This window comes from Ornithorhynchus anatinus, chromosome 1 (genome assembly GCF_004115215.2).
Source record: "Ornithorhynchus anatinus isolate Pmale09 chromosome 1, mOrnAna1.pri.v4, whole genome shotgun sequence".
Classification (NCBI taxonomy): Eukaryota; Metazoa; Chordata; class Mammalia; order Monotremata; family Ornithorhynchidae; genus Ornithorhynchus; species Ornithorhynchus anatinus.
In genome coordinates, this window is record NC_041728.1 from 11458039 (window position 1) to 11470966 (window position 12928).

The following is a 12928-nucleotide window of genomic DNA, read 5'->3' on the forward strand; positions in this document are numbered from 1 at the left end:
CGTATGCTTTTTAAGATGACCAATCGTGGGACTTAGATCTATGGGAAGAGAGCTGAGGTTTGGTCATAAAACATAACTAACATTTTGTAAGGTAAAGGTATTGAAGGGTTTGCATTAGTGCACAGGCCTGGGAGTCAGAAGGTCATGGGTTCTAATCCTGGCTCTGCCACATGTCTGCTGTGTGACCTTGGGTAAGTCACTTTACTTCTCTGTGCCTCAGCTACCTCATCTGAAAATTGGGATTGAGACTGTGAGCCCCACTTGGGACAGGGACTGTATCCAACCTGATTTGCTTGTATCCACCCTAGCGCTTAGTACAGTCCTTGGCACATAGTAAGTGCTTAACAAATACCATTATCATTATTATTATTTGGTGGAAATTAAACTGGCAAAAGAAATGACAAATGAGCTGGAAATGGCAAAGACCTATCCATCTTTTACAATAAGAATTGGATAGTAATGATCCAAATTACACCATGTGGGATTCTTTTTTAAAAAAAAAAGGTGGAAAATGTTCTGAGGGAAAGAGCAGGCACACAAACATTCTAGATGAGCGAGGATTGAACAGTACGTAGATGGACAACTCTCACTGTGTGGGGACATTACCTATTGGAAGGCTCCCCCCTTTGACTCTTCTTTCTTTGAACGTGACAGCTGATAGGCACCAAGTGGATTCATTAGTGAGCTGCTGCTATTTTAATTTCATCATCTGAGCCTCTTTTGTGGGTACCTGAGATGTGAAATATGCTACCTGGCTAAATCTTTACTAGGAAATGAGGGAAATTGATCAGAGCATACTGAAGGCTAAAATGTCTCAGGGTTTAGACTTCCTTTCCGACCTAACATTTGCCGAGAGGGTCAAAGGTAATGAAAATCCACCCGATCTGCTAACTAGAGAGCTGTCATCTGTAGCCTCACCCTGATTATGACTCCATAACGTTGAAGCAAATCAGTTCCTGCCTTATATTACAACAGGGTGAGAGGCACCCGGTTAAGCTCGAAGTCCTGCAGCCAGAGAGAGGGTGGCTCTGGCAGGAAGGATGGAGGGAACTCTTGATGGAATCCATGCTGGCTGCCTCTTCTCCCTTCTCTCTCTTTCAAGAACCCCCTCTCTCGACTGCACATACCCCATCCAGCCACTCAAGTGGTTGTTTGTAATGATTGGTATAAAGCACTTACTATGTGCCAAGCACTCGACTAGGTACAGTCTGATCCAGTCCCTGTCCCACCCGATTCACAGTATGAGAGGGGGAGTCCATGGATTTAATCTCCATTTTACAGATGAGAAAACTGAGGCACAGCAAAGTTATGTGATTTGTCACAGCAGACAAGTGGTGGAACTGGGACAAGAATCCAGATCCCTTCTCTCCCAGATAAGAATTTTATATAAGCTTGCCTAATGATCCAGAAAGTGGAGACATTCATGGATCTTTCTAGCTCTGTGCTTCTGTGGAGATAATCTGGTGCAGTTTCGGTGCTAATCAGATATCGGAGGGAATTTGAAAGAACCTAAAGAGTTTAGTGAGGGCTGATGAGGTACACATCTGCATTTTGTAAAAATTACATTAAACGCAATGTGTGCAATTAGGTGCAATGCATTGTACCTAAAAGGTGTGGAATTAGGGGAAGAGAGTTATAGTAAACAATCGGGGAACATCTCAATCGAACATTATTGCTCTGTGGAATGGCCAAGGAGAGAACCTGAAGCTTTATTATTAAGCTGGATATTAAAAATTGAAGTGGACAAAGCAATAGAGGATCCATTATAAAAGGTGGTCTTGATGAGAGGAGAGATGACTGAAGAAGTAATCTTATATTGGACTGCCCAAGCCAGCTACTTTTCCCTGGAATAAATTTAGTCAGGAATGGAATAGAAAGTTCATTGGATTCAGATTGAGTAAATACTGTGTCTGATTTGATTATCCTGTATCTAGTTTAGTACTTGGCACATAGTGAGTGGTTAATCATAATTATTCTTGTTATTATTGCCATGCATTCATAGGTATGGATGTTTGTGGTACGAAACAGTAATTCTAGACTGTTAATGCTCTTTGGTGAAGTGTCTTATGAGTCTTTTGATTAAATAATGCCATACACTCTGAGAATAGAGTCATATAGGAAAAGAACAGATTCTTATAGAACACTGGCTTATAGTAGAGGTACAAGCAACGCTTCTCAGTCCATTCTCACTGAGATTTTGTAGAGAGGCTTGAGGGACATGAAACTGTCTACTATAGCAAAAGAAAATGACAGATGGTAAGTTTGGTCACATATTGAATTTCATTCTACCGATGCAGAATTCCAAAGAGGAGGAAGTCAATTTTTAATATGGGCCCAGACTTAGCAAATGATGTCAGTTCATCCTGTATAGGATTAACTATTGTACTCTTCAATTTCCCTCCTTCAAATACATTCTCTCAGCAAAAAAACAGCTAGCATATCCCCTGGAGGATATGCTGTTGATAATTTGATCCTGACAGCAAATTAGTCAATCAGAGGTGTTTACTCTCCCAAGACCTCAGTACAGTGCTCTGCACACAGTAAGCACTCAGTACATATAAATGTCTTTACTGATCTCCTAACTTCCAATTAGAGGGTTGGCTCCACCTTCAGTTCCTTGCTATCTTCCAACCTAGTTAGGAAACCTATAACTCAGTGGTTACCTTCTCATTCTGAACTAATCAAGAACTCTTTACTATTGGCTTCAAGGTTCGCCTCCAGCTTCCGCCATCTGGAAAAAGCACATGACTCCCAGATAGGAAACCTGGGTAGTAACCCTGGTTGCACCACTTGCCTGCTCTGTGACCTTGGGGCAATCACTAAACTTATCTGTGCTTCAGTTTCCTCATTGGTAAAATGGGGATTAAATACCTGTTCTCCCTCTCCCTGCGACTGTGTAGGGACTGTTTGATTTCATTGTATTGTACCTATGAAACAATTGGCACAGGACTTGACACACAGTAAGCATTTACAAGATGATTATTATTACCTTTGTTATATATAAGCTTTTTTCCCCTGCACTTCCCCTTGATACTCTTAACTACTTCCAAGCTCACCTTCCAACTACACCTCACTCTGGACTATCCTATCTCTGACTTTTTCAGGCCTTTCCACCAGATGGGATGCTTTATAATCCTTTCAAACAGGGCTGATAAGAGAATTGTTGGAAGAAAACTTCGACTGTTTATTCTGTTGTATCGTACAGGATAATAATGTTGGTATTTGTTAAGCGCTTACTATGTGCAGAGCACCGTTCTAAGCGCTGGGGTGGATACAGGGTAATCACGTTGTCCCACATGAGGCTCACAATCTTAATCCCCATTTTACAGATGAGGTAAATGAGGCCCAGTGAAGTGACTTGCCCACAGTCACACAGCTGACAAGCGGCAGAGCTGGGATTGGAACCCATGACCTCTGAGCCATGGGCTCTTTCCACTGAGCCACGCTATATTGTATTGTATTCTCCTAAGCGCTTAGTACCATGCTCTGCACTTGGCAAGCACTTGGGAGAGTTTTTTGCTTAATAAATACCACTGATTTTACCAGCCCCAATGGTTAAATGGGCCAGATTTTCACCTACAGTTCTCAGAAGCTATTGGGAACTGCTGGGAGGTGATGGGCTCCATCCCCATAGTGGAAAGCATCTGAATAATTTGTTTTTATAACTTCTGAACCTTAGAAAATGCTACTTAGCGAACAACAACAGGAGCCCTTTGACTATCAAAGAGAGGAAAGCAAAAAGCAGCCAAAAATTGTAACTACCCAAGCATATTTTTAGGAAAATGCTTGGCATATCTTTGCCCCGGAAATAAACCTGGCAGTGCTGTAAAGACTGAATATGTTCTCTCTCTAGTACACAGTAAATGCTAAAAAAAAAAAAAAAACACCCATTGATTGATTGGGTGGGAAGACCTACTTTATGGAGGCAACATGGTCTAGTGGAAAATCACGGGACTAGGAAGTCAGGTCGTTCAGGTTGTAATCCCAGCTCTGCCACTTGCTGTGTGACCTTGGACAAGTCGCTTAACTTCTCTGCGCTTCAGTTACCTTATAAAATGAGAATAGCGTACCTGCTCTCCTTCCCTTTTTTGTATTGAGTCCCACGTGGGGAAGTACTACATCTGATCTGATAATCTTGCCTCTGTCCAGGGAGTTGACGCATATGAGTGCAGCATCATTATTATTGTTAATAGTAGTAATAATAATGAGTATAGCCTTGCTATATATTGAATTATAATCCAGATCATTAATTTCAACAGAAATCTAAAGCACCCTGGTCTTTACTTTTTCCTGTACAGAATTTCATAATCTTTGTTGCCAAAATGCACAAATTCTGAATAATTTAATTCTTACACTCACTGCTAAGATGAACCGTCACTTGACATTAGGTTGAACTGATTAAACACTCACATCTCTCCTATATGGCTTTTTAACATGAAATAAAAATAATCTAACTAACTCCAACACATTAATTGAATTAATTTCCTCCATCCCTATTGTATCTGCTGTGGAATCTTGCCAACTGAAAATATAAGTGACAAAGGCTATCTGCACTAAATTTCTAGGTTCAAATAATTTCTGGCTTCCTGATGCTTTGTAAATTAGAATGGGAATTAATCACTCCATGGAGCATTGAAATATTTTTCCTCTTTACCATGGTTGTACAAAAAGAAATCACCTAAACAGGGCCTATTGTGGGGGAATGCCCATTCCTTTGTTAGAAAGCATCACTTAAAACCTCTAATTTATCTAATAATGAAGTAGGTTTTCCCAAAAGCATTATAAACAGCCGCACACTTCTGTTCTAGGAGAGTTCTTTGGAAAAATAACTACTCAGAAAATGAAATCAATCTATGTGAATGATATAATTAAAAGTAGGTGGATTTTTTTAAAAGTGTGAACAAACATTTGTGTATACTTGTCAGAATAAAAGGGATCATCTCTGAAATCATGAAATCTCACCTTTATAGAACTAAAGACATTTTTATGTCTTGGGAGATTCAGGGTTTTGTGTGTGCCAGGCTATTCTGAACCATATTGATCTTTGCCTTTAAATTCCTTTTGTCTCCTTTCATTTTTGTCAGTATAGCATTTAACCAAAATTTCAGATTCTAAAATCAATTGATAATTCCCCACACTAAGAATAGATGTTTCTAACTACTTCTGGGAAGACATATTTTTAGAAGTGAAGCTATGATAGGGGAGATTTTGTAAAATGTAGTTTCTAAATATTGAGGTTAGGAAAACAGTTCTTATAAAGGAGAGAGGCTTCAGCATTTCTCTTGAACACTCTTCTCATTTTATTTTAGTTTTAAAGCCAGGTCAGTAAATATCTCTCACAGAGCATGTGTGTCTGCATATTTGGAGACATATGTACTGTATCCACTTGTCAACTGGGTGATTTTAGGCAAGTCACAACTCCTCTGTGCCTCAGTTTCCTCATCTGTAAAATGGGGATTGTGAGCCCCACGTGAGACAACCTGATCACCTCAGTGCTTTGCACATAGTAAGCGCTTAACAAATACCATTATTATTATTCACACATTTAGACTACAATACAACAGTGTTGGTAGACACATTCTCTGCCTACAGTTTTCAATTTAGAGGGGGGAGGCAGGGAATTTGTCTATTGATTGTTATATTGTACTCTCCCAAATGCTTAGTACAGTGCTCTGCACCCAGTAAGTGCTCAATAAATACAACAGCATGACAGACATTAATATAAATGCATTATGGATTGTTTTATGGCATTGGTTAGGCACTTACTGTGTGCTAGGCATTGTTCTAAGCACTGGAGTAAGTACAAGGTAATCAGGTTGGACACAGGCTAGGTCCTGCATGGCTCCCATATTTACATAAGTGCTGTGGGGTTGAGGATGGGATGAATATCAAGTGGTTAAAGGGTATAGATCGATGTGCATAAATGACAAATCAGAAGGGAGAGGGAATGGGGGAAAAGAGGGCTTAATTTGGGAAGCATTCATTCATTCAATCGTATTTGAGCACTTTCTGTGTGCAGAGCACTGTACTAATCAGTTGGAAAGTACAGTGTGACCTTAGTAAGGCTTTGAAGGTAGGGAGAGTCGTGGTTTGGGATGGGGGAAGTAATTCTAGGTCAGAGAGGGGATATGGGAAAGGTGTCAGTAGTGAGATAGATGTGATTGAGATACAATGATCAAGTTGTAGCTAGAAGAGCAAAGCATGCAGGTTGAGCTATAGTAAGAGTGAGGCAAGGAGGGATCAAGCTGATTGAGTGCTTTAAAGCTGATGGTAAGGAGTTTTTGTTTGCAGAGAAATTGTCTGGGCAGCAGAGTGAAGTAGCAACTGGAGTTGGGAAGACAATTAGTACCCAGGTATTTTCATGTTAGTTCCAAATGGCACTAAACTGTAAAAGAATAAAATCCTAGTACCTAACCAATAAAGAGTAGGTTGAAAATTGGATTTCATAATTTGAATATGCCAGGTCCAAGTATTTTTCTGTAAACATCTGAGGCAGAAGCAGGTGTTGGCACTGTAACTGGCAAGGTCTTTAGGTATTGAAGTGACAACACGTATTTATGGTTGTCTATAATTTGGTCAAAATGAATGTTATAGATTCTCTTTATTTTTAATTCTTTATATGGAAAAATATTTAAATGAGTGTTGACGGTCAGTGACTTTTGGGATCTTGGCTTCTTCGGGTTCAGAAATTCTCAGTTACAGCGGGAGACACTTAGGTGGTGAGCCTTGTATGGGACAGGGACTGTGTCCAACCTGGTTCTCTTATATCTTCTCTATACCTAGTAAAGTGTCTGGCACATCATAAGCAGTTGAGTACCATAAAGAAGAAGAAAGAAACATAATTTTCAAATCTCATTTGTTTTAACAAACTCTTATTTTCTGTTTACTAAGTTTCAGACCCAAAGTTTACGTCTGTCAGATCTGCACAGGAAATCTCACTTGTGGAGAGGGATTGTCAGCATCACTTTGATAGAAGGAAAAGGTCTTAAGGCCATGGATTCAAACGGACTGAGTGATCCTTATGTGAAATTCCGGCTTGGACATCAGAAGTACAAGAGTAAGGTAATTTCTTTTCACCGTATCACACTTAGTGATTTTTGGATACAGAAACAGTTGTCTTTGCATTTGGAACTAAAAAGTTATCCATCTTAAAGTTTTCCCTTTTGCTTTTTGCCAGAGTGGAAAGAAAAGAGGAGGGAGGAAAGGGAAATGTTAATTCAAATACTTGCCAATTTACTGGACACTTATTTCTGTGGGTCAGCTGACCCTACTCTGGAGTAAATAGCCCCTGTTGTTACAAGAAGTCATGTGAAAGTGAATTAATCCTTGGGCTCATCTGAATTGAGGTTGTACATCCAGTTGATGATCACTTTGTTTCTAGAGGTGAGGCCACTTTGGAAGCAAGGCTTCTTGGTAGACGCGAATTTGGAGCTAGTAGAAATTCAGATCATAGATCTCCTTCTAAAGCTTTGTGCCAGGGTAGAAGCAGAGGGAGCTGAAGTCAAGAAGTGAGGCATTAAGGAAAGAGAGTTTAGTTTTGGAAACAGCCAAACTTCTCTAAGTATTTTCTAGCAAGTGGATATGTGAAAAAGATTTTGAATTAGAATCATAAATCCCAAAAGTACATTATGTCTAAGACCTATTTTCTATAGGTATTAAGCATAGAGAGAGAACTCACCTCATGTTCCAGGAAGACTCAGTATTTAAGTGCTTTATGTGCCAAGCACTGTCCTAAGTATTGTGGTAGATACAAGATAATCAGAAAATCTACTGTGGGAGAGGTGGAAGCAGGGATCACAGTGTTTCACCCTCCATCATTCCTGGCTCCTCCCTCCCGACCCCCGCATTGCTAGACCTACATAGCTGCTGTTTAAACCACTTAAGCAGTGGATGAAATAGCTAGATAAGGTAGCCATTTATCTGGTCAACTCGAGGCATTTTGTCTGTTAGGTTGTAGTTCAAAATGATGGTAATCTTCCATGAGAAAATAGCTGAATTTTCTGGGCAAACTGTTCAAGCACCTTCCAAGTTGTTATACAGTAAAAGTGTTAGGAACTCAAATGCCTCCAAAGCAGTAGTCATGGTCTAGCCTTCCCAGGTAATTTTTTTTCAAACAAGGTGCTACTTTCCCTATCTCCTGTTCAAAGAAAAATGATACTTTCTGGGCAGTGACTAACATTTCATTTCTTGTCATAGCCAAGAATGTCTGTAAGCTCCTTGAGGGCTGGGATCGTGTCTACCATCTTTACTGTATGGTAGTTTCCCAACACTTACTACAGTGTTCTGCACTCAATAAATACCATTTATTGATGCCTTTAACTGGGGTGATGATCATAGGAAATAATGACTTTCTCAACTCTTTACAGATTATGCCAAAAACTTTGAATCCTCAGTGGAGGGAGCAGTTTGACTTCCATCTCTATGAAGAGCGAGGGGGAATAATTGACATTACTGCTTGGGACAAAGATGCAGGGAAGAGGGACGACTTCATTGGCAGGTTTGTTCAATTAGAATCCCTCCGGAGGGAAGCGGATGATTAAAAATAGCCTTGTTTATAAACCTAATTTATGTCACCATTCTGAAGGACACACTGAACTTTCCCAGGTGACAAATACATTTTTCTACATGCTATTTAGAAATCCTCCTTGCTAAGCAGTGGAAAATTGATTTAGGAATTAGCCGGTAGGTGGCAGTTTTGATCTGTTAATGGACTGAGGAAATCCAAAATGGAAACATTTATAGATGGAAAACAAAACGGAGAAGAGTCTGGCTCCATATGCCCACTTTATTTTTTTACTTAAGGCTTTGGAGTGGGAAGAAGAGACTCACCTGTTATAAGATACTAGAATCTCCACAAGATACTTGAGGAGAACCAGTCTGGCCTAGTGGAAAGAGTAGAGGCCGTGGAGTTGGAGACTCTGGGTTCTAATCCTGGCTCTGCCATTTGCCTGCTTTGTGAGATCTTGGATAAGTCATGAATTCATCTGTTCCTCAGTTTCCTCACCTTTCTAATACGGATTAAATGCTTGTTCTCTCCTTCCTACTTGGAAAGTGGGCTCCATTTGGGACAGTTGACCGTGTCTAATGGGATATATTTTCTTGAACCTAGCATTTATCATGATGTTTGGCCCATAGTAAGTAAACACTGAAATTAATCTCATTTAAGAAACACTTATAAGTAAACACAGTTATTCTCATTACTTCAAACAAAGCAAGAAACAATGATAATCTCTATTTAGTGCTTTAATTTCTCACCTACATTTGGGAAGGCTATCTTGCATGTGCCACCTTTGTACAGCTAATAAATCCTCATCATTGTTCACCTTTATGCATAGCAATAATCTGAACAAATTGGCTGCTGACAGCTGTAGTAAATCACCAAGAATGAGTACAATTGAGGACAAGTTGGTTTAACAAATTCACCAAATATGTAAATCACATTCCATATACTTTTATTCTGCTGGAGTTATTTGGAAGCCAACACTGCAAAGATCATAGAGCATGTTTGTGTGTGGAGTGGGGAGGAATGTTTGTTTCTTTAAAATGATATCGATTTTTGGTGTATTTTATGTTCATAGATTACTGTCGACTTAATCTCCTTGTTATCAGTGGCTCTGAGTTGTCATTGCCCATGGTAATAAAGTAAATACAAACCGAGTCATTCAGTCAATCATATTTGTTGAGTGCTTATTATTTGCAGAGCACTGTGCTAAGCACTTGAGAGAGTACAATATAATGGACACATTCCCTGCCACTTTCAGTCATGTTTCCACTAATGGTATACGAATTAGGGGTTTGAAGTAGGGGATAAATACTCTTTTGGCTAGTTGGGGGTGAGAGAAAATGGTCTTCTGCATCCTATTGGTGATAGGTGTGTTGGATGCGTGTTAAAGGGAAAAAAATACTTCAACTTGCTTTTAAAAACCAAGGCAGATGCAGTTTAAGTGATTCAGTTATTTTGAGGAATCTGAAACTGCTCAGCTTTTTTTTTTTTACTTGTTTTCTTAAACAGAATTATAAAGTCTAACTTCAATAGCCTATAAGCCTACCCGAACAATGCCAGATGAGTCAGTTCTAAACTGAAGTACGCCTTTCAATTAAAGTATTTTATTTCTCCATTTCTCCCAGAGAAGGGTAAATGTTTTGCTATATTGAATGTTATTTATGTTGACAACTAGTGTTGCCACTGGGTTTTCGATCTGTCCTCCAGATTGCAAATGAAGCAACGAAATTTGTCTCTCTGTTTTTTTTCCTGTGATCGCTCCAATTTTTATACTGTTAACAATATTTCCATGGGCTGGAAAATGATCCCTGAAGAGTTTTGTGTTAAGTGCAATTTGTGGTACTGCAGTTTACCTTTAAAATTGACGAATGGAGGTTTTAGTAATTTGGCAGGGCTATGCTAAAATAGAAGTATCTCCCCAAAGAGTTCTGAATGTTGAAAACATCCAAAAACATTGAGAAAATAACAGCATTAAGCATTTAGTTCTGTTGCATTCATGCTTTGGAAGCATCTGTAGTATATTTCATTCTCTGAAATTTAGCATTCTCTAAGTTTTAGTAATGATTATGGTCCTAAATCAATCAATCAGTGGTGTTCACTGAGTGCTTACTATGTGCGGAGAACTGTACTAAGTGCTTGGGAGAGTACTTTGTAAGCTTGCTGTGGTCAGGAAATGTGTCTGTTATTATATTGTATCTTCCAAACACATAGTTCAGTGCTCTGCACACAGTAAGCACTCAGTACAAATAAATGAATGAATGAAAGAATGAGCCGAGTTAGCAGACACATTCCCTGCCCACAGAGCTAACAGGTATGTTAGCCCTAACATATTAAGAGTTTGTGAGGCTAAACAGATCATTTTATTAGGGTTTCTGTATATACCAATTTAGCTGGGACAGAGCTGGAGTTTTGTAGGCCCTCCTGTGCAATTTTAGAAAAATGTACAAATGACTTATAATTGGGACTCTCCTAATTAGTTTACCTGTCACTGATCCTCTTCTCTGTCAGCATAATCTAGTAGCAGTAATCACATTTTTGATTAGCAGTGTAATATACTTGGGAGAGTACAGCAGAAACACAAGACATTGTTGCCAGGCCACAAAGAGATGACAATCTAATGCGGGGGCAAAATGGGAACTGACATTAAACTAGTTATGAACAATTGGAGCAGTGGGAAGAAAGAGAGAGAGAGTTGAATGACTATGCCAGGAAGAAATAGAATAAATTAGAATAAATAATTGAATGTACAATTAAATGTTCCTATATGCAGAAGGGCTAAGGATGTCAGGTAGAAAGCGCATGGGATAAATTCATAAGAATGGGAGAAGGACTGTTTGGGTTCTAGGCTCAGCGCCGCCGATGACTTGATGCCTGACCTCAGGCAAGTCACTTCTAAGGGCCCCAATTTTCTCATCTGCAAAATGGATATAACATTAACAAGCTCACATCTGTGAGGACAAAATGAGCTCACTGATCCAAATGCGCTATACAAATTTAGGTGGCATTATTCACTTTCCCCCATGACACACCCATTCCACCCATCTCTCCTGCTTCCCCGTCACTCCATTTTGGGCTTTTTAACTTTAAATGCTCATATTGAGGTGTTAGGAGAAGCACCGTGGCCTAATGGAAAGAATAATGGCCGGGGAGTCCAGAGACCAGCGTTCTAATCTTAGCTATGCCACTTCCCTGCTGTGTGACCTTGTAAAAGTCACTTCATTCTTCTGTACCTGTTTCCTCATCTGTAAAAATGGGGACCGAATACCTGTTCTCCCTCCTACTCAGACTTTGAGCCCCGTTTGGGGCAGGGACTGGGTCCTATCTGATGATATTGTAACTACCCCAGCAGTCAGCACATAGTAAGCATTTAACAAATTCCACTTGTTCTAATTACAGCACTCTAGGGAGTTACTAAAATCCCCTTTTTCACAATTGGAGCAGAAATTAGCTGATTCCCCAAGATCACATGGTGCATTAGGATTGCTGAATTATACTCTCCAAGTGCTTAGTATAGTGCTCTGCACACAGTAAGCGCTCAATAAATACTATTGAATGAATGATCAAAGCTGGGAATGCCACTCAGACCTATTCTCCCTACTCTGTTCAATCAATAGTATTTACTGAATACTTGTTTGTATGCAGACAATTATACTGAGCCCATGAGAGCATGCACTAAAGTTAAACAAAATTCCTGTGCTCAAGGATCTGATTCCAGTCTCAGAAAATCAGGATAAACTTAGAATTCGATTATGTTTCCTCGAGAGCATTAAATCTATAAGCGCTGTATGGAACCTGGTGGAGTGACTCTGTGTCCTTGTGAGCTTCTATTCTAAAGATAACAAAATATTCCACCAGAGACTGGTGAAGACCCAAAGTATTTTTTACTTTGGCTGGTAAACTTATTTTTTGGGGTTTTTTTTACTTCTATTTTCATAGAGCACCAGTGAATTATGAGTGGGATAAAATTAAGAAAAGAAATGAAGTAGCCGTGTGCCAGGGGCTTTAAGTACTTAGCTATGCTGGGAATGGTAACACCCTGGCTACCCTGAGACCTGGAGTAGGAAGAAGCACGTAGATGAACGTCTGAACTTAACCCTCCACTGTTTTCTCATGGAACAAGTGCAAAATGGGCTTTTACAGAGTCCTGCTTCCAAAATTCCAAAAATGAGAGTTAATAATCTTTGCCCATTAGGAAAAATGAGGCACAGAAAAAACTCATTTGCCTCTGTGAAAGATGGAATGGTGAAGGGGAAAGAGGTTAAGAGAATGAAGCCAAACAAACTTGTTGGACTGAAATGTTTTAAAATCTTTCAAGCCTGGTTATGGAAATAAACATCAAGATGGACTTCTTCATGCTGGTACATTAAACAGCATCTGTTTCTTACCATTTTACCTCCTGGCTACCACTCTAGAATCACTAGAGTA

General features: G+C 39.5%; 1 protein-coding gene across 9 annotated transcripts in view; it reads left to right on the plus strand.

Moving 5' to 3' along the window:
- Positions 1-12928, plus strand: part of MCTP1 (multiple C2 and transmembrane domain containing 1) — a 381506-nt gene that overhangs the window by 194878 nt on the left and 173700 nt on the right. For all 9 annotated transcript variants that reach the window (XM_029071442.2, XM_029071444.2, XM_039911172.1 and 6 more), the window contains 2 exons: positions 6892-7062; positions 8367-8497. In XM_029071442.2, coding sequence (XP_028927275.1) covers positions 6892-7062; positions 8367-8497 — 302 coding nt within the window. The remainder of the gene's footprint in view (positions 1-6891; positions 7063-8366; positions 8498-12928) is intronic.